The sequence below is a fragment of the Pungitius pungitius genome, chromosome 1 (assembly GCF_949316345.1).
Source record: "Pungitius pungitius chromosome 1, fPunPun2.1, whole genome shotgun sequence".
Taxonomy (NCBI): Eukaryota; Metazoa; Chordata; class Actinopteri; order Perciformes; family Gasterosteidae; genus Pungitius; species Pungitius pungitius.
The window spans coordinates 17,412,700-17,432,648 of NC_084900.1; the positions used below are offsets into that span (position 1 = coordinate 17,412,700).

The following is a 19,949-nucleotide window of genomic DNA, read 5'->3' on the forward strand; positions in this document are numbered from 1 at the left end:
AGAACTGAATCACTAAGCATTCCACATCTGACTCCACAATTACATCACTCGTCATGTCTCAAATGAGCTCATTTTATAACAATATATTTAATACTATTAATACCTGATCTTATTATTTTCCTCAATCACAGCTTGCACATTATTTCTGCATTTTTTAGAATGTCACATTATTCCAGTCGACTTGAAGAGCATCTCAGAGACACGGCGTTGACCTTAAGTTGTTCCCAGACATGTTCAGCAGCATCCGTATGAAGTGACTGTGCAGGTATGACCAGAGTCACTCCTTGCTCCTCCTTCAGGATTTCAGAGTCCCGGCATTGTTTCAATCCGAGTTAGGATCGGACATGTCTCCATGCAAAAGCCCCCCGGATGCAAACAGAGTTAAAACTTAAAATGAAAGTTAGGATCAATGATCAATCAATATTGGTAAGCTTTCATTTTAGATGAGAGCTACACGCTTGTGAAGGTTTCCCTGATTCTGCATTTCAATGCCACTCAGGATTTTGCTAAAAAAAAATTAAATTAATAAATGATGTACAATCTGAACTAAACAAGAAGAAAGCAGAAGGTGAAAAGTTTCTTGGTAGATGACTTGTAGTTTACAATCCTACAGAAGTGTCAGTCTGAGATGAATTATAATCGGTTAAAGGGCTAATTCAAAGCATACTTACGGTTTTTAAGTACTGTAAAAAGGTTTTTTTAAAAATCTATCATCTACCGTTTGTCCCCTACTTTAAAAATATTCAGGACTTTTTCTTGTTTATCTAATCAAAGATTCTTTTTCGTCGGCTATGTGGCCTGGGTAAAAAAATGGGATACATTCAGTCACCGCAACTGCTTTGCCTCGAAAATATCGTCTCGTAATGAATTTCAGGAAGGGAGAAAATGTCCCCATGCCAGGCGTTTCTTATGGCTTAAGCTGTAGTGATTGACAGTTAACGTCGTTGGCTTTTAGTTCTCCAGTTTGGTATGGGACATAACTGTGACAATAAACAAAGTGGGAGTCATGTCCACTCAAAACTGCTCCGCAGAAAGAGTTATTATGTGATGGATTAAGGCTTCTGAGGTTGGTGTTGGCAGGAAAACCCTGAATTACTCATTTCAACATGACGGCCGTGTCTTATTTTGAGGTACGTTTCAGCTTCGAGTCCAGCGCAGGGGAAGAATTCTGACTGAGGTTCGTCTTTCTAAAGAGCAACCACATAAACAACAGCAATCAATCGTTCCTTCCTACAGTCAGGATGTAAAATTTGGAGAAAGTTCCAATTCCCCTTTGTGGATGTATCCGGCGTGAAAACATGCCCTCTGCAAAACATAACAAAACAAGAAAATATTAGCACTGGCCAAAACAGTGATGTCAAGACATATATTAAGTGTTGGAAAAAAAAAAAGTTATTTTCACTTACATTCATCAAGTCCTAATGGCTCCTCCTCTTCGGCTTCTACATGACGCCGTTCTTCCTCCCCTCTCAGTCCCGTTTCTCCTTCATACAACGTCTCCTCTTCTGCTTCCTCTGTTTCTTCATCTGCCTCCTGGTTCTCCTCTTCAGATCCTTCTTCACTCTGCACCTCCTCTACAGGAGCAGTTTCATCAGTCACAGAGTCAACAGGTGCTTCATCCCGTGCAGCCGCCTGTTCTCCTTCATACGCCTCTTCTGGGTGGGATGTCTCTAGGTTGACATCTGAAGGAAACGCCTCTTCAACTTCCTCTTCTCCAGCTTCATCTTCTTCAGATGCTGCAGCTGCGTCTTCTTCAGATGCTGCAGCTTCCTCTTCTTCAGATGCTGCAGCTTCCTCTTCTTTAGATGCTGCAGCTTCCTCTTCTTCAGATGCTGCAGCTTCCTCTTCTTCAGGTGCTGCAGCTTCCTCTTCTTCAGGTGCTGCGACTTCCTCTTCTTCAGGTGCTGCGGCTTCCTCTTCTTCAGATGCTGCGGCTTCCTCTTCTTCAGATGCTGCAGCTCCATCCTCTTCTTCAGATGCTGCAGCTCCATCCTCTTCTTCAGATGCTGCAGCTCCATCCTCTTCTTCAGATGCTGCAGCTCCATCCTCTTCAGGTGCTCCAGCTTTCTCAGCATCAGATGGTGCAGCTTTCTTTTCTTCAGATACTGCAGCTTCCTGTTCCTCAAATCCTGCAGCTCCCTCTTCTTCAGATACTGCAGCTTCCTCTTCTTCAGGAGGTGTCTCTTCCTCCGCCTGTCTCACCGGCTAAACAATAGTAAGCAAAAATTGAATGAAATTGAAAATGAAAGGGGCAGATATGTGAACACCCAGATGCTTTGGTTAATGGGATAAGAGAGAAATGGCATGTAGGTGTAGATGTAAATCCTTTGGGGACTCCACGCCTAGAAATTAGCTCGTTCAAATTAAAAGATGGAAATCTCATTATGGTTCCCTTTAGGCACAAAATAGACAGAAATAGCAAAAAGACCATGTGTGCTGACGGTATGTGTGCTAGGACATGTCCCGCATGCTCTGCCATTTTAGATCTAGTATAATCCAATGATACAAAACGGGTGTAAAAATGCAACAAAAAATAAATCTGTGACATATTCAGTTGTGTGTTTTTTTACGATCTCATTTTATTTAGCTCACAGAATCCCGTGCATCCTGATTTGTTCAGCAATTCAAGGTAAATCTGATGACTGGTGGGTATTTGGTTTCCTTGGTAACCCATTTCTGCAGGGTTTTTCTCCAGCTGAACGGAGTTCATAGTGCAGAGTGCAGACTTTGGGTTGCTGAGTTCTGATCCTGCCGGTTCTGACCTACCGTACTGAGCTGCTCCTCCACACCCGCCTGCAGGAGCCGTTTGGACGCTTCACCCTCAAGCAACTCTCTGAAAGAGAATGAGTGGAATTATGGTTTGGCACGAGTGGTTTAATTAGGTTGCTTTCTTCTAATCTGAGATGTGCAACAAAAGAACCGTCACATGCTTACATAAGATAATTTTACATTTACAAAAATTATAAAGTGTTTAAACAGATCAGGGAAGTCTTACGACGTGATTTGAGGCCTACTGACTCCGGACTAAAGTAACACACAGCAATGACAGCGAAACGGGCTTTAGTAAAGGCAACATCAAGTTATGGGTCAGAGGATGTGAGCTATTTGCTCCACAGCTCCACAACACTGCCGCCTTTTTGTTCCCCCCCCCCCCCCCCCCCACCTGACGGCAGCCATCTCCTGCGTGCCGGCCTCCAGCTGAGCCTGGTAAGCGTCCATCCGCCCCTTCAGCCTGAGCACCTCGGCGGCCTGTCCGTCCAGATCGGCACTCAGCGCCGTGGCCCGTCCCCCTCCTTCCTCCAGCTTCCACTGCGCCTCCCCGACGCCCGCCGCCAGGACCTCCACCTTGCGGAGCAGCTCGGCGCTCAGCCCGGCCAGGCCGTCCACCTGAACCCTGACCCCCTCAAACTCCTCGCTCCTCCCCTCCAGCACGCTCCGCAGCTGGCTCAGCTGCTCCGGAGACACGGCGGCCTGCTGCGTCTCCGCCAGCCGGGCGCTCATCTCCGCGTGGAGCGACAGCACCTGGGAGGGGAGCTCGGATGTCTTGAGCTGCTCCGCTGTGGCCAAGGCAATGCCCACCTGTTTCTGGGCCAGGGCATAAGAATCCTCCAGGGTGCGGAGGCGGGCCTCCAGGGTCTCTGGAAAGTGCTGCTGCAAAGAGACGTATGGGAGGGACGCCGGGTCAATGTGGCCACTTGTTGTGACTCTTACTCTGACTGAGCGCTTCAGTTGTCTCTCAACTACAGTGGAGTCCAAAACAATCAGAATGATATAGTAGACATTATGTTACCGTACTGATGCAACAGATGCTACGAATTCCAATTAGCTTTTATTTTTCTCTTAATTATAGTCAAATAAATGACATTCGTCTTTCCACATGAGTGCCTGGAATGTATAAAGGATTTCATATACAATCAGAACAGGTCTGAACATGGATGTACATCATAGTGAAACTTCCTTACGAGGAGTCACGTGATACAAACCGAATACTGAATTTGCATAATAAAGTAACGCAAAGAAAGGACTAAAGTATAGTTAATCAGCAGCCAAACTCAGGACAGGGATTGGGAACAGGCAACTTTCCAACTAATCTTCCAAAACAACTATTTACTGTGGTTAGAGAAAGGAAACTGTGACTGAGCTGGAGGAGCTGTTTTTTACGAACCCAAGGGGTGGGGGGGTTGTGTGAGGGAGGGAAGGAGTGGTCAAACCGGAGTCATTGCAGTTAAGTTCGTATTTAAAAAAAAGAATCTCGCTCATCTTGCTTGCGGCAACTTCAACATAGTTGCGACACTATGAACAGGAGGGAAGTGTGGCTCATGAACCATGCAGCTCTGTTTGCAGTGACAACTATAGGAATTAAAGTTTCTTTAATTAAGTAGCACTAGCAGTATTTACTACACGTTTATTATTTCAGAAATACAGACGAAACAATCATCCCCGTCTGTTATAGACAGCCTCTGAACTGGTGCTCGTTTTTCAAAGTCACAGACTAAATTTAGCCTTGGCTCACTGCTGGCTTGTTTCTTACTATTTTGGCAGCATCCTCTGCAGAGCTTTAGAATAGTGATCTGCACTCCAGTTAGAAAATAAAGACATTTTCCACAGAGCACTTTAACACTGAACATGTTTACGGCGGTTTGAGTCCCAGCAGTAGTAGGTCAAGATTAATCCTCGTCACCAACCCCAGCAGCTGAGAGCATGATAGAAATAGCAGCGTTTTGTGCTCACTCCAGTCGGCCGGTTAACATTTTGAAATCTGATAACAGGCCCGAGGGTCTCTCTCTCCACCTTGTACGTGTGAGCATGTGCTGAGGCCTTTTCCTGTACATTAAAAGAATCTCAGATCGGTCTAGTTTTTTTTAATATTCTAATGCATATGTGTTTATATCCCAGGAGGAGAACCAAACTCTGGTGACTTTTATCTTTTCTTTTTGTGGTTGTCTCTTACCTCGCTGCTTGACTGTCGCATTTCTTCGTGGGACGACTGTAGTTTTACTATTTTCATCTGCATGCCCATGAGAGTGTCAGTTAAGTGGGTTAAAGTTTGCTGCTGCTGGAAACAGAACCATGCGCCCCCGGCACCGCCGATCGCGATGAGCAGGAACAGAACCGAGAGGAGAGCCGGGTTGTTGCCTCCGGCGCGACTCTCCGACTCCGCGACGTCGTTTCTGAACGAGCCATCCTCGTGTTTGCTGTTGCCTTTCCCTCGCCGGTGCTTCGCCGTCATTTTCAGTAACTCCGACACAGAGGACACGATGTCCTAGCCCGGCAGGCGAGGTGATACGCAAGGAGCGCAGCGGGTTGCAAGCTTTCACGCGGGTTTTCTCTGCGTAAAGGCGACTCTGCGCCAATAAGCCGCAACTGGATTCAATCAGCGCGCAATAAAGTACCGAGAGGCTGCGGCGATGAAGAGGTAGAGCAGGAGAAGAGGCACGGAGGGGGGCGTGGACCGCAGGGGCCCGTGATCGTCCATTCAGGAAGAGCGTGTGCGGGGAAGGTGAAGGGGGGGGGGGGGGGGGGACTGTGTGCCACCGGGGGGAGGGGCTGAGGAGCCTCCGCCAACTTTTGCGCTGGTGGCACCAAAACTACACGTAGAGGGTTACTGTGCGCTATTTCTGTCCCGCTGCAGTTCTGCGCTCCTGTCGCGCAGGGCCACTGTGGGTTATGATACACGTTTGATGCTCTATTACGTAACTCTGGTTAAATTACTTGTTAATCATTATACAGACAAATTAAAATTGTAATTTTTCTTTATGCACTTTTTTAAATGATGTTTTTAGCTGGTGATGCCTTTCCCAGATCTCCCTTTTTCTTTTACTTCATTTAAACTTTCAGACTTCTCCTGTCAAACCGGTTCCACCAAAGATCTTCCTAACCGCTCTCAAGAGTATGATAAACTCAATTAAGATCCGGCAATGGCATGAGCTTGAACAAACCTGGTATCGTGAATCTCATCTTTTTTTCGATGAATATGTTTTCTCAAGCTGCTGAGTATCAATTCTCAAATCAATCAATAAATGATTTGAACCATGAGACTGAACACTGCAAAGTTCATCATCTTCACAAACACCAAGTACATATTTATTTACTTCTATTAGAGTTCCTAATTGACACAACAGTTCCATCTTGTTACAAATAGTGCATTACATCCAAGCACCACAACCACTCCAATGCAAACTTTCTGTATTAAATCTAAACTCTAAAAGAAACACTGCATCCTGTGCTGACTGTAGTTTCTTCACTCTGTATAGGAAAAAAAGATGAAATAATTCAGCATAATTGAACTTGTTTTTCTGTTTTTAGCAGTGTTTTTCTCTCACCTTTGACACTGAGGACGGTGGAGCACTCGGCCCGCCCGAGGGCATTCTCTGCGGCGATGGTGTACTCCCCCATGTCTTTGGGGCCCACACGGAGGATCAGCATGGAGCAAACTCCGCAGGTGTTGGAGATGTAGTAGTTCGGGTCAGTGTTGAGGCTGATGTGATTGCGATACCACGTGATGCGAGGCTTCGGGGTTCCCTTCACCGCACAGCTCATGTGGCATTCGTAGCCCTTAGGGGCCGCGTGAAACTTCAAAGGGACGATGAAGGTCGGAGCGCACCGCAGATCGCAGTCCTTTCTGGTCGGTACGCTCACCACACATTTTTCTGCGAGGAATGAGAAACAGATTCAGTGTTCCTGACTGAGAAACAATTTGAGGTGGCAAACGTACCTTTCTTCTTCTCCTTCCAACAGGTTGGTGACTCTGACGGCGCCGAGACCCCCATGTCGTTTTTGGCATACACCCGAAAGTGGTATTCCCTCCCGGGCATGATGTTGCAGACTGTACACTTGTTGTTGAAGAGTTTTTCAGCCACTGTTGTCCAATTGCGTTTGGTGGAGTCCAGTTTGGACACGGTGTAGTGGAGGCGGTCATCGCGCTTCTCATCGGGAGAAGGCTCCCAGATCACTGTCACCGTGCCGGCCACGTTTTCCTCCAGCTCTACCGCTCCCGGTGGCTTTGGGTCGTCTGTAACCACAATCCTGTTACCGGCTCATCCATCAACACTATTACCGCATATAGCAAAAGAGAAAAGCGATATATCTTGACTTTACCTGTGACCCTGACCTCTGTACTAAATGTCTCCTGTCCTGCGAGATTTTTCACCAAAATGGAATAGATACCAGAATCCGAGCGCTCAGACGAGGGGATCAGCAGCTGCGATGAGCCATCAGAGTTGCTGATTGTGACTCGTTTTGTCACTGGCACGTTGTCCTTTATCCACATAACATGTGGCCGAGGGGAGGCCTGTTAAAAAAAGGGGACATTAGTAATGTCTTGTCTCGAATATAAGAACCACAAACCACGATTGGCTTCAGTGTGTGTGTCTGCAGATAATTACCGAAAGTTGAAATCTCACCTCAAAGTTCACTGTGATCCTGACAGAGTTCCCTGCCTTCACCACCATGAAGCTCTTCATCTTGTGGTTTGTGAATTTTGGCCTCACTAAAAGAAATTAGCAATCACAGCAAGCACTTCTACGAGGTTCTGGCACAGTGGGGAAAAAAGCTTGAATACAGAGAGGTTTGCTCTCTAGTGATTCCGCACCATGAAAATATCTGTGTTAACATGCAACATAATACTGTAAAAATTGTAATGTAAAGAAACAAAATACACATTGAGACTTTAATCAATGCACTGCAGAACTAACAAAGCAGCATTTTACATTTTACTGTTTCCTTTGTTTCTTTTGACATAATGACCCACCGGGTGAGGGAATTGCGAGGACATAGTTGGCCAGCTCCTCGGGAGCACTCTCCCCCCCATCGTTCACCGCGATGACTCTCACCCAGTACATGTTCATGGACTTCAGACCTTTCACGCTGAAGGAAGTCGTGATGATGCGAGTGGGATTACAGCGGGACCAGTCGAGGCACTCAGAAGGTCGGATCTCAACAAAATATCCCTTGGCCTCATCCTGAATCTCCGGTTTATCCTCCGGTTTGGTCCAAGTGAGGACAAAGTGGGAGTAAGAACTGTCCGTCACCCTCAGGTTTGAGACTTTACCAGGAGGCTCTGGGGTTCACAACAGTTACAGCTATCAATGTCGAATTTAAGTAGATATAATCTAACTGAAAATAAATGATTGGAATTCTTACGCATTTCTACGTGATATGTACATTCATATTTTACCCACAATCTATTGTTTATTGTTGAGTTTATGAACTTACTTTTTGGATCCCGTGCAAAAACAAACTCTGAGGGGCTGCTGTATTCCCCAAGTCCTGAGAGGTTTATGGCAGTGACTCTGAATTCATATTCCATTCCTGTCACAACATCTTTCACAGCATATTTCTTCTCTGGAAATAATTTTAGAGAAACCACAACAACAACAATGACAAAACATGAGTTTTGGTGTCTTCAGCGATGCCAGATTGAAAGGGGAGTCGAATGCAGAGCCGGAGACCTTTTATGAGTTCATCTGCGGCATTGACGACGGACCAGAGGTTACTCCCCTTCTTGCGTTTCTCTAAGAAATAGCCCAGGATACGGGAACCTCCCGTGTTACTCGGTGGAGCCCAGGAGATGTTGACACAGTCGTCGTAGGCACTGACCACCTTTGGGGGTGCCGGAGGGCCGGGAAAAGCTGAAACCAAAAGAAAACACACTTAGTTCAGTTAATGCAGCATTGAAAAAACAAAAATCCACCAAGATACTATATAGAATGGCCATGTTATAAAGTATCTTGGTGGAGAAATGAAAACTACATGGGACATCTGCACCGTTTTTTGCGCTGACTCACACTCCAAAGGTAAATCCTTTGCTTTTAGAAAAGTGTAGTATGCATGACAACTTTATTATTGTTATTCGAGTTATTATAAACTGCTGAAATGATCAGCCTCTAAATTGATAGGTTGCTTGATTTAAAGTGAGTCAACTAGTATAATAATTTGCAGCTATTGTCGTAAATTGTAATGTGAATTCATATTTTATGGTATAGGGCTGCTCATCAGAAGAAAAGCCAAGCAATTTCACTTGAACATGAGTAATGATAACTATAACTATTCACTATACAGTATAATGGAGATTCAGACTGACTGACTTTAATCGTGTTTCATTCCTCATAAATTCTGTGAAAGATTTAATGGAGCACGGCATGGGGCAGTAATGACACTAAATCAACGGATGCTCAAATAGACACATTTTGACACCTCGCCGTGGGAAAGGCACAGGTGTGAATAATTAGAATGACGACGTCACCAATCTTTGCTGGAAACGGGCTGTGTCCGTTGCACACGTCTCACAACCGAAGCACAACCATCCAGAACATTCGGAAACTAGTAAAAAAAAATCTTCTGTACTCAGCAGAGGAAGGAGCATTATTGTTTCTAAATGGCCTTTGAGGAATCCAGAAACATCTTCTAATCAGTGGTAACAATTTGCTTGAAAAATTAAAAAAAGTTTGCTGAGCTTATGTTTGGTTAACTTGACATTAGCATTGTGGCTAGCTAACGTTACGATTAACGTTAGCTTAGTGCTAACGTATATTTCCAATGTATAAAATAACGTTAGCCTCTACGCAAAAGACGAAAACTGTCCCATTCCGCCATAATGTCTGCTTTCTTTGTTAATGTTAGATGTATTAGCTGTATGTAGCATGGGTTTTATGTATAGTTATAACTTAAACAACTGTTAGAATGCATTGACGTTATGTAACGTTAGCTAATGTCAAGTTACTGTAACGTTAGCTTAAATTGTTATCTGACTAGATAGCATTTTGATATTCGACACATTAGTAGCGTTATGTTTAACTTAGGCCAAGAACTGTAATCACATTGTATTGGCGGAGACGGTTTAAAATGTAACGTTATCATTAGATAGGAACTTGAAACTCCACCAATGAATGTAAAATGTTTGCAGTGTTCATATTTGATCCCTTAAATTCCCTTACCTTAATAACTATCTAATTGACTTAATCTAGAATCTAATTTAGAAAACAAGGGAGAAACATGTTGTGCCAAATGTGTTGTTTATTGCAAAAATGCAGATAGACTCATATCAAGAAGAAATACTGGTGTGTGTGACTTAGCAGCGTTGAAGTTATTGGCAATGACAATTTAATGTGTATTGTTTTTAAAATGGCAACAGATTGTGGAGAAAAACTGGACGATGACCCGACAGTGGACGGCCTCAAACCTTTCTCAACAGTCTTGCAGATCAGTTGAGACTGATGGAGAATGTAAGTCAATATTTTTCCTTTGCTTATGTTTCATTTGTGTCGTGTTGGCCTCTGCGCTGTACAAGGCCTGTGCTTGTGACCCTGTGCCTTTTTTTCTGCTGGACTTTTAGTTTGCTGTTCTGCAATCAGGAGGATTGAATGTACAGTACCGGTCAAACGTTTGGACACATTTTCTCATTCAATTTAACGAGAAACTTTTGAGTGGTTTTGGGTAATGAAAGTGACATTAATATATTATTGCTTCGCTGTGTGACTTGTCATCAGCAGGTTCAGTAACTTCAAGAGAAGGATTAATGTTGGAGGATTTTTTTGTCATTTGACAATTAAAGACTTTAATATGTTTAAAAAAACGTGAAAGCTCAGTGAGTGCAGTTCATAATGTATTATCATAGATTTGTAGCGTTAATTGTTAGATCAAATTGATCTGACAGACGGATACCACAAAAGTCACAGTTTGGCTCACCCAGTGTGCCAGCCTGCATTTCATCAGTCTCCATTACTTCACTTGTACCCTCGGCAGTAACTGCCCGGATACGGTAACAATATTTCCGGCCATGGTCCACGTCTGTATCGCGGTAGCTGGTTACACCTGGGATTTCCCCAATTTTCTTCCAGGTGTTTCGTCCCACCTGCTGTCGCTCAACCATATAGTTGATCACTGGTGAGCCACCATCATCCTTTGGCGACCTCCACCTAAATTCAATACAAATAGCGGAGCCTTCTATTACCTCTGCAGGACCCAGGGGGGAAGTGGGTTTGTCTGAAACATCAAAAAAGTGTTTGTTAAAACTTGAAATTCGAGAGAAGGACAAAAGGACAGACAGCATTTTATTGAGAGATAATACAAATTTAATTTGACACTTGCTGAGGTTTCAACATTATAACTTCTGTCAACCACTTAACACATCTTGAACCTGTCACATTATCACCAACAGGGACTCTTTTGCAAATGGAAAATAAGAACCTAAATTTGTCCAGGCGCAGATGGGCCCAGTGAAATGGGCCTCTTTACTTGCATGATAATGAAAAGACTGGCCTGATTTTTACAATTAGTCCATGTGGATGAGCTTTCAAGCATTTAACAACACTGCTGTTTGCTGCGTAAGAGCTTACAGCAAAGCAGTTCTTACTACGGAACTTCCCCCACGTATCACATCTTTTGGTATTGGCAAAGATTAGATTTGTAGTGACACAGTTACATTTTGAGTCATTTTCCTTTTTTGTTGTTGAGTTAAACGGCGCATGGCAGGAGAAAGCTGCTCGTGAAAGATTTTCCTGCATTGTCCTTCATTCACTCACCGAGCACAATTAACTGTGAAATTGCCTCAACGACGCCATGTTCATTCTTGAGCTTAATCCTGATCTCTCCCGTGTCCTTCCTCTGGCACCTGCTCAGTAGCAAACGGGTGTGACTTGCAGATTTCTCTATTTTTGTGTTGTTGTCATCTAGGAGCTCTTCTCCTTCACTGTACCACTTTATCTTTACGGGTTCATGGCCAACAAACTGCAGCTTGAAGATGGCGTTGTGACCTGCTTTAACCGTCACAGGCTCAGCGAAAGCTCTGAGGTCTGCGTGGTTAAACCTTGGGGGATCTACAAAAAGAACAGGGTTAGTAATTTAATTGGTATTTACCTGTGATCTGATACTGTCTGATGGATGTTGATATTGTTCAGTTAACCGTTTATATTGTCTAATCATTGTAGATGTAAGACAAATTCTCAAACCTTTGACGTTGATCATCGCCTCTGTTTTGCGACCATCTACCTCAAAGCGGTATTTCCCAGAGTGCTCTTCCTCGCACCTGATTATGACTAATTTATGGATCGCACCATCATTAGTCACACTGAAATTGTCATCCGGGGATATCTGGTAGGAAAAGGGGCAGACCAATAATGAGCAATTCAAGCAACAACTTTTAATTAGTTATTCTAATCAAATCAGAAACAAGGGCTTTCTGTCCTGCTCCCTTGAGTCCCAAATAGTACTGAAACAACCAAACAGCCAAAAGAGGGAGGGAGTGAGGGGGGAGTCTAATGAAAGCCTATGGCTGGATTTGTTGCAGTCACGTAATACACTTGGCCCGTTCACATCCACCCTGTTTGGTTCAGTTCAAACAATCTCAGGCATTTTCATCTATTAATATGTATATATATACACTCACCGGCCACTTTATTAGGTACACCTGTCCAACTGCTCGTTAACACTTAATTTCTAAGCAGCCAATCACATGGCGGCAACTCAGTGCATTTAGGCATGTAGACATTGTCAAGACAATCTCCTGCAGTTCAAACCGAGCATCAGTATGGGGAAGAAAGGTGATTTGAGTGACTTTGAACGTGGCATGATTGTTGGTGCCAGAAGGGCTGGTCTGAGTATTTCAGAAACTGCTAATCTACTGGGATTTTCACGCACAACCATCTCTAGGGTTTACAGAGAATGGTCCGAAAAAGAAAAAACATCCAGTGAGCGGCAGTTCTGTGGGCGGAAATGCCTTGTTGATGCCAAAGGTCAGAGGAGAATGGCCAGACTGGTTCGAGCTGATAGAAGGCCAACAGTGACTCAAATAACCACCCGTTACAACCAAGGTGGGCATAAGAGCATCTCTGAACGCACAGTACGTCGAACTTTGAGGCAGATGGGCTACAGCAGCAGAAGACCACACCGGGTGCCACTCCTTTCAGCTAAGAACAGGAAACTGAGGCTACAATTTGCACAAGCTCATCGAAATTGGACAATAGAAGATTGGAAAAACGTTGCCTGGTCTGATGAGTCTCGACATTCGGATGGTAGGGTCAGAATTTGGCGTCTACAACATGAAAGCATGGATCCATCCTGCCTTGCATCAACGGTTCAGGCTGGTGGTGGTGGTGTCATGGTGTGGGGAATATTTTCTTGGCACTCTTTGGGCCCCTTGGTACCAATTGAGCATCGTTGCAACGCCACAGCCTACCTGAGTATTGTTGCTGACCATGTCCATCCCTTTATGACCACAATGTACCCAACTTCTAATGGCTACTTTCAGCAGGATAATGCGCCATGTCATAAAGCTGGAATCATCTCAGACTGGTTTCTTGAACATGACAATGAGTTCGCTGTACTCAAATGGCCTCCACAATCACCAGATCTCAATCCAATAGAGCATCTTTGGGATGTGGTGGAACGGGAGATTCGCATCATGGATGTGCAGCCGACAAATCTGCGGCAACTGTGTGATGCCATCATGTCAATATGGACCAAACTCCCTGAGGAATGCTTCCAGCACCTTGTTGAATCTATGCCACGAAGAATTGAGGCAGTTCTGAAGGCAAAAGGGGGTCCAACCCGTTACTAGCATGGGGTACCTAATAAAGTGGCCGGTGAGTGTATATATATATATATGTGTTTTTTTTTGGACAACTGTAAAATCTTTTACTGTGATGCAGAATTATCAATAGACAGCCGGACAAGAATGGTCTCGAAAGTGATCCCTCAATATGTAAGCGTTGTGTGCCTATACTATATGTCCCCTGCATCAGAGATTGAAAAGGAATAAAACCAGAGGTTGGTTGAGATTATGCTGTGTATTTTAGTAGCAAGCACACTGTATCCTTGAATAATAACAAGTCATAATCGTCGTTAAATTTGTTCCTGACATTACAGGAACATATACCGAAAGTATATAGTATGAAAGATGATCATGTTTGACCTTCACGACTGACCTTTTTGCCGTCTCTGAACCAGGCTCCCTCACAGTCTTCACTGCTGAGCTTACATGTTAACTCAGCAGTCTCATTGATGACGGCATTGACATCAGACAAACCACAGATGAAATGAACCCCTGGATCTAACGCACACACACAAAAGACAGTTAACTTGGACTATTATAAATTGCATCCAAAAGCAGACCTATTTAACATTGTAAAAAAATAAATACAAAATTAAATATTTTAATGTCCTATTAGTAGGGATTTTTTTGTTTCTTATACAACAATATTTTTAAAACATTTAATTTATATTTTTCTATTCTCTGGAACAGAAATAAATCTGGAACACTCATATACTGTAATATACAAGTGAAGATTCAAATGTTTGCCTTGCAATGTATTTCTCGAGGGAGGTCCCCTGCCAATATAGAAAATCCTGTTTTAAATACAGCCATGGTTAAGTAATGATTATCAGTTATAAAGTGTATGGTTTGACTGCAATTCCAAGATCTTGAGTTACTATAAAGTATTCTCTGCATATAAAGTTGCGGCATACTATGAAAACCATTACCTTCTTTAAAGCGTGCTTGCATGACAAATTATACATGTAACGAACAAGTATTTTTGTTGAATGTGATGTTGGAAGCTCTGATTCAGTGGTGACACCTTTAAGGATACTTACCAATCACCACATCCTCTATCAGCGGTCCTCGTCTTTTACGCCTTGAATGTATCGCTGCGCCAGTGAAACCTTCAGTCTCGTCATCCCCACTGTGTTCTTCAGGACATGTGCTTTCACCTTTGTGGAAAGTCAAATTTAAATCAATGACAAATCCAATACATTAATAAAGTTGAGGGTTGATTATAGGGTCATTAATAACAACCAATAAATAACTATTTATGGTGGTAAAACCCTAGATGTATAGAAATGATTACCTATTCTTCTCATAGAACAATATTAACTGCTACATAAAGCAAAACCATCAGAAAATGATATTTTCTGTCCATTGGCCCACAATACACTTCCACGTTGTAATGCACTGCTTGTGGTCTCTTACCATTGACTTTCTTTAGCATCTTGCTTTGCTTTGAACAACGTGAACGCTTGTGCTTGCCAGGAGAGTCCTCACTCTCATCACTGTAGCTTGCTTCATCGTCACTTGCTAGTTCATTTGGATCTTGCCCTATAAGGAGAGCAAAAGAGCTTAAGACTTAATTATTTCCCAAGGACTCTGTGCCAGCTGTTTTTGTGCCAACATGCTATTACTCAAGCTCATAATCAAAGAGCAAAATTTATACTGATTAGTGGTGGGTAGATTTCACTAACATTACAATACAGGCAATTAAAAAAAAATAGTCCTGTTTAAAATTCCAGATGCTCACTTATTCTTATTGGTTTTGAAATATCACAGAACTTTCAGTTAATTTCCTTTTGTTTAGGTGAAATCACATTAGCCTCAAATAAAAGGACTAAATACAAGTACAGTACCTTTCATCTCCTTAGGGTCAGCTTTGATATCTAAGTAGTGATTTATTTTGAAGGACAACGTTTTTATCATTTTACTTCATCAACAACGTTTTCTTTTGTGTCAGAGATAAACACACAAAAGAAAATTAGAATGTCAAGGTCATAATTGTACATTATTTGTACCCAGAAAAGGATAAATTATTATTTAAAGCGTGAACGATCATGAGTCAATATGTTGCCTTTTGTTTACTACCAGATGTTGGTGGTTTCCGGTGAGCCTTCTTTGTGTGCTTTTGGCGTTTGGAGTCTTTATTTCCAACACAATCCTCTACGTCATTTTGACTTTCGGCTGATGTCTCAGTCTGGTCAGACTCTACGTCCACACAACCAGAGGAATCAATATTGTTAAGAAACTAAGTATTTCAAAAAGAGTTGTCAATGAAAGCAATTATTTATCATTTATACAGATATGAATATCAAGCAGCATAGTTTCTCAATGTAATCTTACCCGTTTGTTCATGTTCTCCATTTTGACCGTGCTTTCTGTTTCTTGACTTACTAACAGATCCGGTAAAGTCATCATCGTCTTCAGAATCTCCTTCTTCATTTGTGTCTGTGGAATGTCAATTATAGTAGAACGGTTGAGTTTTGACCTGTTAGAGGAATGTTGATCAGGTTTGTTGTGTGGGAACTATTTGGACTACTCCACTTCAGCAACATTATGTTGACATTACCTGGTTGGCAGTTTATGTTTAAGCTGTAATTTAAAAGTTATTGATTAAAACTAAAAGGGAATCACATAATTTAATCATTTAATATAAAAATAGGCCCAAACAATTGAATGCTGATTGAGGTGACTTATCAATTCTCAGATTCTTTTTAAGATTTATCAAATGTGATCACGATCACTAAAGGACAAATACCTCAATACCTCAATCATTTAGCTGAGATCTAATCATGTTATGAATTAATCCACTCTTTTTATCAAAATATATCATGAAAGAAGACTAGAAGCAGACAATCTTTAAATATAAAATGAGTCCCAATCAATTAGATGCTGATTGAGGTGACTACTTATCAATTCTCATCAAGATTCTTAAGATTTAGAAAATGATCGGGATCACATTTAACCCAAGCACTAAAGGACATAGATTTATCTGATATCAAATCATGTTATGAATTCATCCACTCTCTTCTTATAGCAGCAGAATGCATGTTTTGTTCGTGAACATATTCTGACCCCCACTGGCTATTCACTGCAACGAATCGATAGATGTAGCATAGATCGACTTTACCTGTTACCTTGTCAAAATCCATCTGACCTGATCGGATGCGTTTCTTGTTCTTTGGGTTACCAAGGGGTTTCCCTCCTGTTCGCATTACACATCCCGAGTTGTCCAATGTAGTGTCTATGCCATTTCCTTTTGACTTTTTGACCATGGCTGCCACTTGTCCTTCTCTGTGTTTTGCTTTTACCGCTGCGAAAATCTTCTCCATCTCCTCTCGGTTTTTTATTTCTTGCTCTGCGGCCACCTTCTCAAGGTCGATCGGCGCTCCACTCGCCATGGTAGTTTTACGAGCTCTCCGCATCCCAGCGGAAGCAGGGTCACCCTCAGCTTAGAGGACATAAAACACAACAAAAGTGACACATGAGTCACCTTTTTTTATTTGTGGAAATCATAACTCAAAATGATGACAGCAATTAGGATCACTTCAGCACACGCTGACAAATTGGTTATTGAGGCATTATACCATTAGGTGTTACCTTGAACAACCAGCCAGGCACTGCAGGACGTAACGCCAGCCACAGCTGAATAGATGCCTTGGTCCAGCGGGTCACAGTCTTTAATAAGCAGTCGGTGGATGAGTTTGTGGTCCGACACGGTGATTCTGTACTTCTCTCCCTCCTCCAGGGTGCTGCCCTTGCCCGTCCATGTGATCTTGGGCAGTGGGTGGGTAAGGACACACGCAAAGAGGGCATCGTCTCCTTCTTGAGCTTTAAGCTCCTGAATTTTGATGACAAAGTCCACAGTGGAAACTGTAAAAGCAACACGAAAAAGTCAGTGGCTTCTTCAATTAATGAGTGATATTTTGTTTGTTTACCACTGCTGAACCAGAAGAAACTACACATAAGATGTGAGAGTGTAGTGACATTGTAGATTAAGCAAGGAAATAATTTTACTTCTCCAGAACCTTTTCAATATTTGTTAAAAATACACTCTCACAAAAAGTAATCTCGCCCTTACAAAATGGACCTCAAACGCACTCATGATGGATGTTTAGAAAACGTTCCAGCACCTACATATGAATTCTGTAGAAAGAAGCATGGCCTCTTCATCTGTCAGATCCAGCCCTGTGTTGGCGAGATGGACCTCTTCATCCTCCCGATGGAGCCCGGTGCCCTTTTGCATCACTTTGATATTAGAATTTTTCGTCCTCTCACCACTCGAAAGGCTGTGGTCCCCCGTTCCATTTTTATCATATGCAGTTGTACCATCCTACCAAGTTTACACAGGACACATTCTGTATTATCACTGCCAGATAAAGTGCATCCAAATAATTTACAAGATTACATGGGGGTATTGTGCACTACCATTGCACTTTGCCTCAGTGTGTGAATGTCAGAGGCTTATATATAGTGTTCTGAGTGAAACACTAATGAACTGGGGGGTTAATATTCAACTCTAATTCTCAAAGGAGGTATTGTGAACACAACATTGAGTGCAACCACTCGATTTTCAAACCATGAGCCTTTTTCGAACCTTTTGAAGTCATTGCACTCATGATATTACACTGCAAAAACAACCATACCATACATCTCTGAAGCAGAGTGCTTCTTTATGATATGCCTTTTTTTGAGGGAGAAGAAATAAATAGTTGTTTAACGGTTATGGCATTCATACTTCATTTATTTTCAGAATTGGACTGTTTTTGCCTCATCTGCATAGAAAGGGGAAACTGGAAAAAATACACATTACAATATTAATGCAGATAGCAGAGGAGTGCCGAGATTCCATTTGCTTTGCAGAGCATTTAGGAGAGGATTTCAATGTTTGTGGGACCCTCGAGAACTAGACCGTTTTGTCTTATTTGTGCAGAAGCCGCGCAGTCTTTTGGTGGAGCAGAAAATGGAAAAGAAATGCGAAGCATCAACCTCAATTTCCAGCTCTAACGAAGCACAGCTATCTTTCTCTTTTCTTTTTCTAATTGTAGAAAAATATATTCTTGTTTTCTGATATTAACGAGTAAATATTCTCATCGCAACAAACAAAAAAAAGGTTAATCAGTGCCCAATGTCCTCTGTGAAACAGCCCACTGTTTGTACCTTGTAGTTATTTTGCGCTCGCTCCTTCTTCTTCTCTTCAAGTTTCTTGAGAATCAAATGCAAGTCTGAGACACCAAACTCGGCACAGATGCGCCCGTAGTCTTTCTTATCAGCTTTCAGCATTGCCTGCCAGAATCTTTCATCACTCTCCCCTCCTGGTTTTTCCTTACTAAAGCAAATGTTGAAAATGTTTTAGCCAGACAGGAATATATGATTCACTTCTTACACTTATTCAAACAAGATATTTTGCTGGTGTATGTTTTCTTACCTCCTCCGAAGCAATTTTCTGAAGTCTGAGGGATGGTTCGAGGCTGAAAGCGGGAAATTCAACTCTGATTTCTTAGTGTTTCAGTCAGATAAAGCTTTTAAAACTTTCTAGTTTTTCTTTGGATGACTAAATACACAAAGGGAATTTTTTTCAAATAAAGACATGTCTAGAGGCAATTACAAGGCCAGTTACCGTCAGTAAATCAGTAATTTTAGAACTCTATTGCCTTCACTCTCACCCTCAATCACAGTTAAAGTTGTTTTGCAGACAGCTTTTCCAAATTCGTTGGCAGCGTAGCATTTGTATGTATCTGTTTCTGCACCGGACACTTTGACAATCTAGAAAAACCAATGATGGGAGATAATGGCAATTCGTCAGATGTACATTGAATGTACGTATTTTATAACAGTCTCACTGTTAACTCTGTATTACTGTGACTTTGCATGAGTGGAAACTATTCAAAGGTGTCTTTTAGTTACTCACCTCTAATATATGTTCTCCTGTTGATTCATCATATTTACTGTGAAATTTGTCCTTGTCTGTAATGGGTCCTTTAGCTCTTCGCCACGACACTTCTGGTTTTGGATCCCCTTTCACCACAACTTTAAAAATGGCCACGTTCCCTTGAGGATTTATAAAAATACTGCATATTAATTTCCACATCATTAATAACTATTTCATAATTAGAAAATAGTGCTATGCATCCTAACCCATCAACTTTTCTTTGATCCTTATATATTGTCACATCTTTTTTAGGTCACAAAACAACGGCATGAATATTTCAGTTTTTCTACTGGTTATAACAAAACCCACCTTCTTTGATATTTTCTGGCATCGGTGTGCTCTCAAAATCTGGGGTGCTTTTCCCCTCTGGTATGTTTACTACATACTGTGTAATCATTACTCCAGGAGTCAAGGATTTTATCCGGATGACCGCTACACAAATGAAAATAAACAGTTAATTATGACCAAAGTTTAACC

General features: G+C 42.3%; 2 protein-coding genes across 3 annotated transcripts; both read right to left on the reverse strand.

Annotated features, from left to right (window-relative positions):
• Window positions 1-38: 38 nt before the first annotated feature.
• zgc:66479 (uncharacterized protein LOC327541 homolog) lies at window positions 39-5,497 on the reverse strand. 2 transcript variants are annotated; one of them, XM_037480804.2, is made up of 5 exons: window positions 4,952-5,497; window positions 3,164-3,648; window positions 2,767-2,833; window positions 1,407-2,205; window positions 39-1,305 (listed from the first exon to the last, which is right to left on the reverse strand). In XM_037480804.2, coding segments are annotated over exons 1-5 (1,632 nt in total). In that variant the 5' UTR covers window positions 5,231-5,497; the 3' UTR covers window positions 39-1,303. The 2 variants fall into 2 exon arrangements, with proteins under 2 accessions (XP_037336701.2, XP_037336700.2); XM_037480803.2 differs by having other exon boundaries at window positions 3,164-3,651.
• Window positions 5,498-6,241: 744 nt separating this feature from the next.
• LOC119223816 (immunoglobulin-like and fibronectin type III domain-containing protein 1) lies at window positions 6,242-18,823 on the reverse strand. Its single transcript, XM_062566372.1, has 18 exons — window positions 18,701-18,823; window positions 17,678-17,873; window positions 17,141-17,413; window positions 16,698-16,991; window positions 14,966-15,091; window positions 14,590-14,706; window positions 13,923-14,047; window positions 11,949-12,090; window positions 11,523-11,816; window positions 10,687-10,983; window positions 8,451-8,630; window positions 8,215-8,343; window positions 7,751-8,059; window positions 7,404-7,489; window positions 7,099-7,291; window positions 6,716-7,012; window positions 6,324-6,650; window positions 6,242-6,246 (listed from the first exon to the last, which is right to left on the reverse strand). The coding sequence occupies exons 1-18, from the start codon at window positions 18,821-18,823 to the stop codon at window positions 6,242-6,244; spliced, it is 3,513 nt and encodes a 1,170-aa protein (XP_062422356.1).
• Window positions 18,824-19,949: the final 1,126 nt, after the last annotated feature.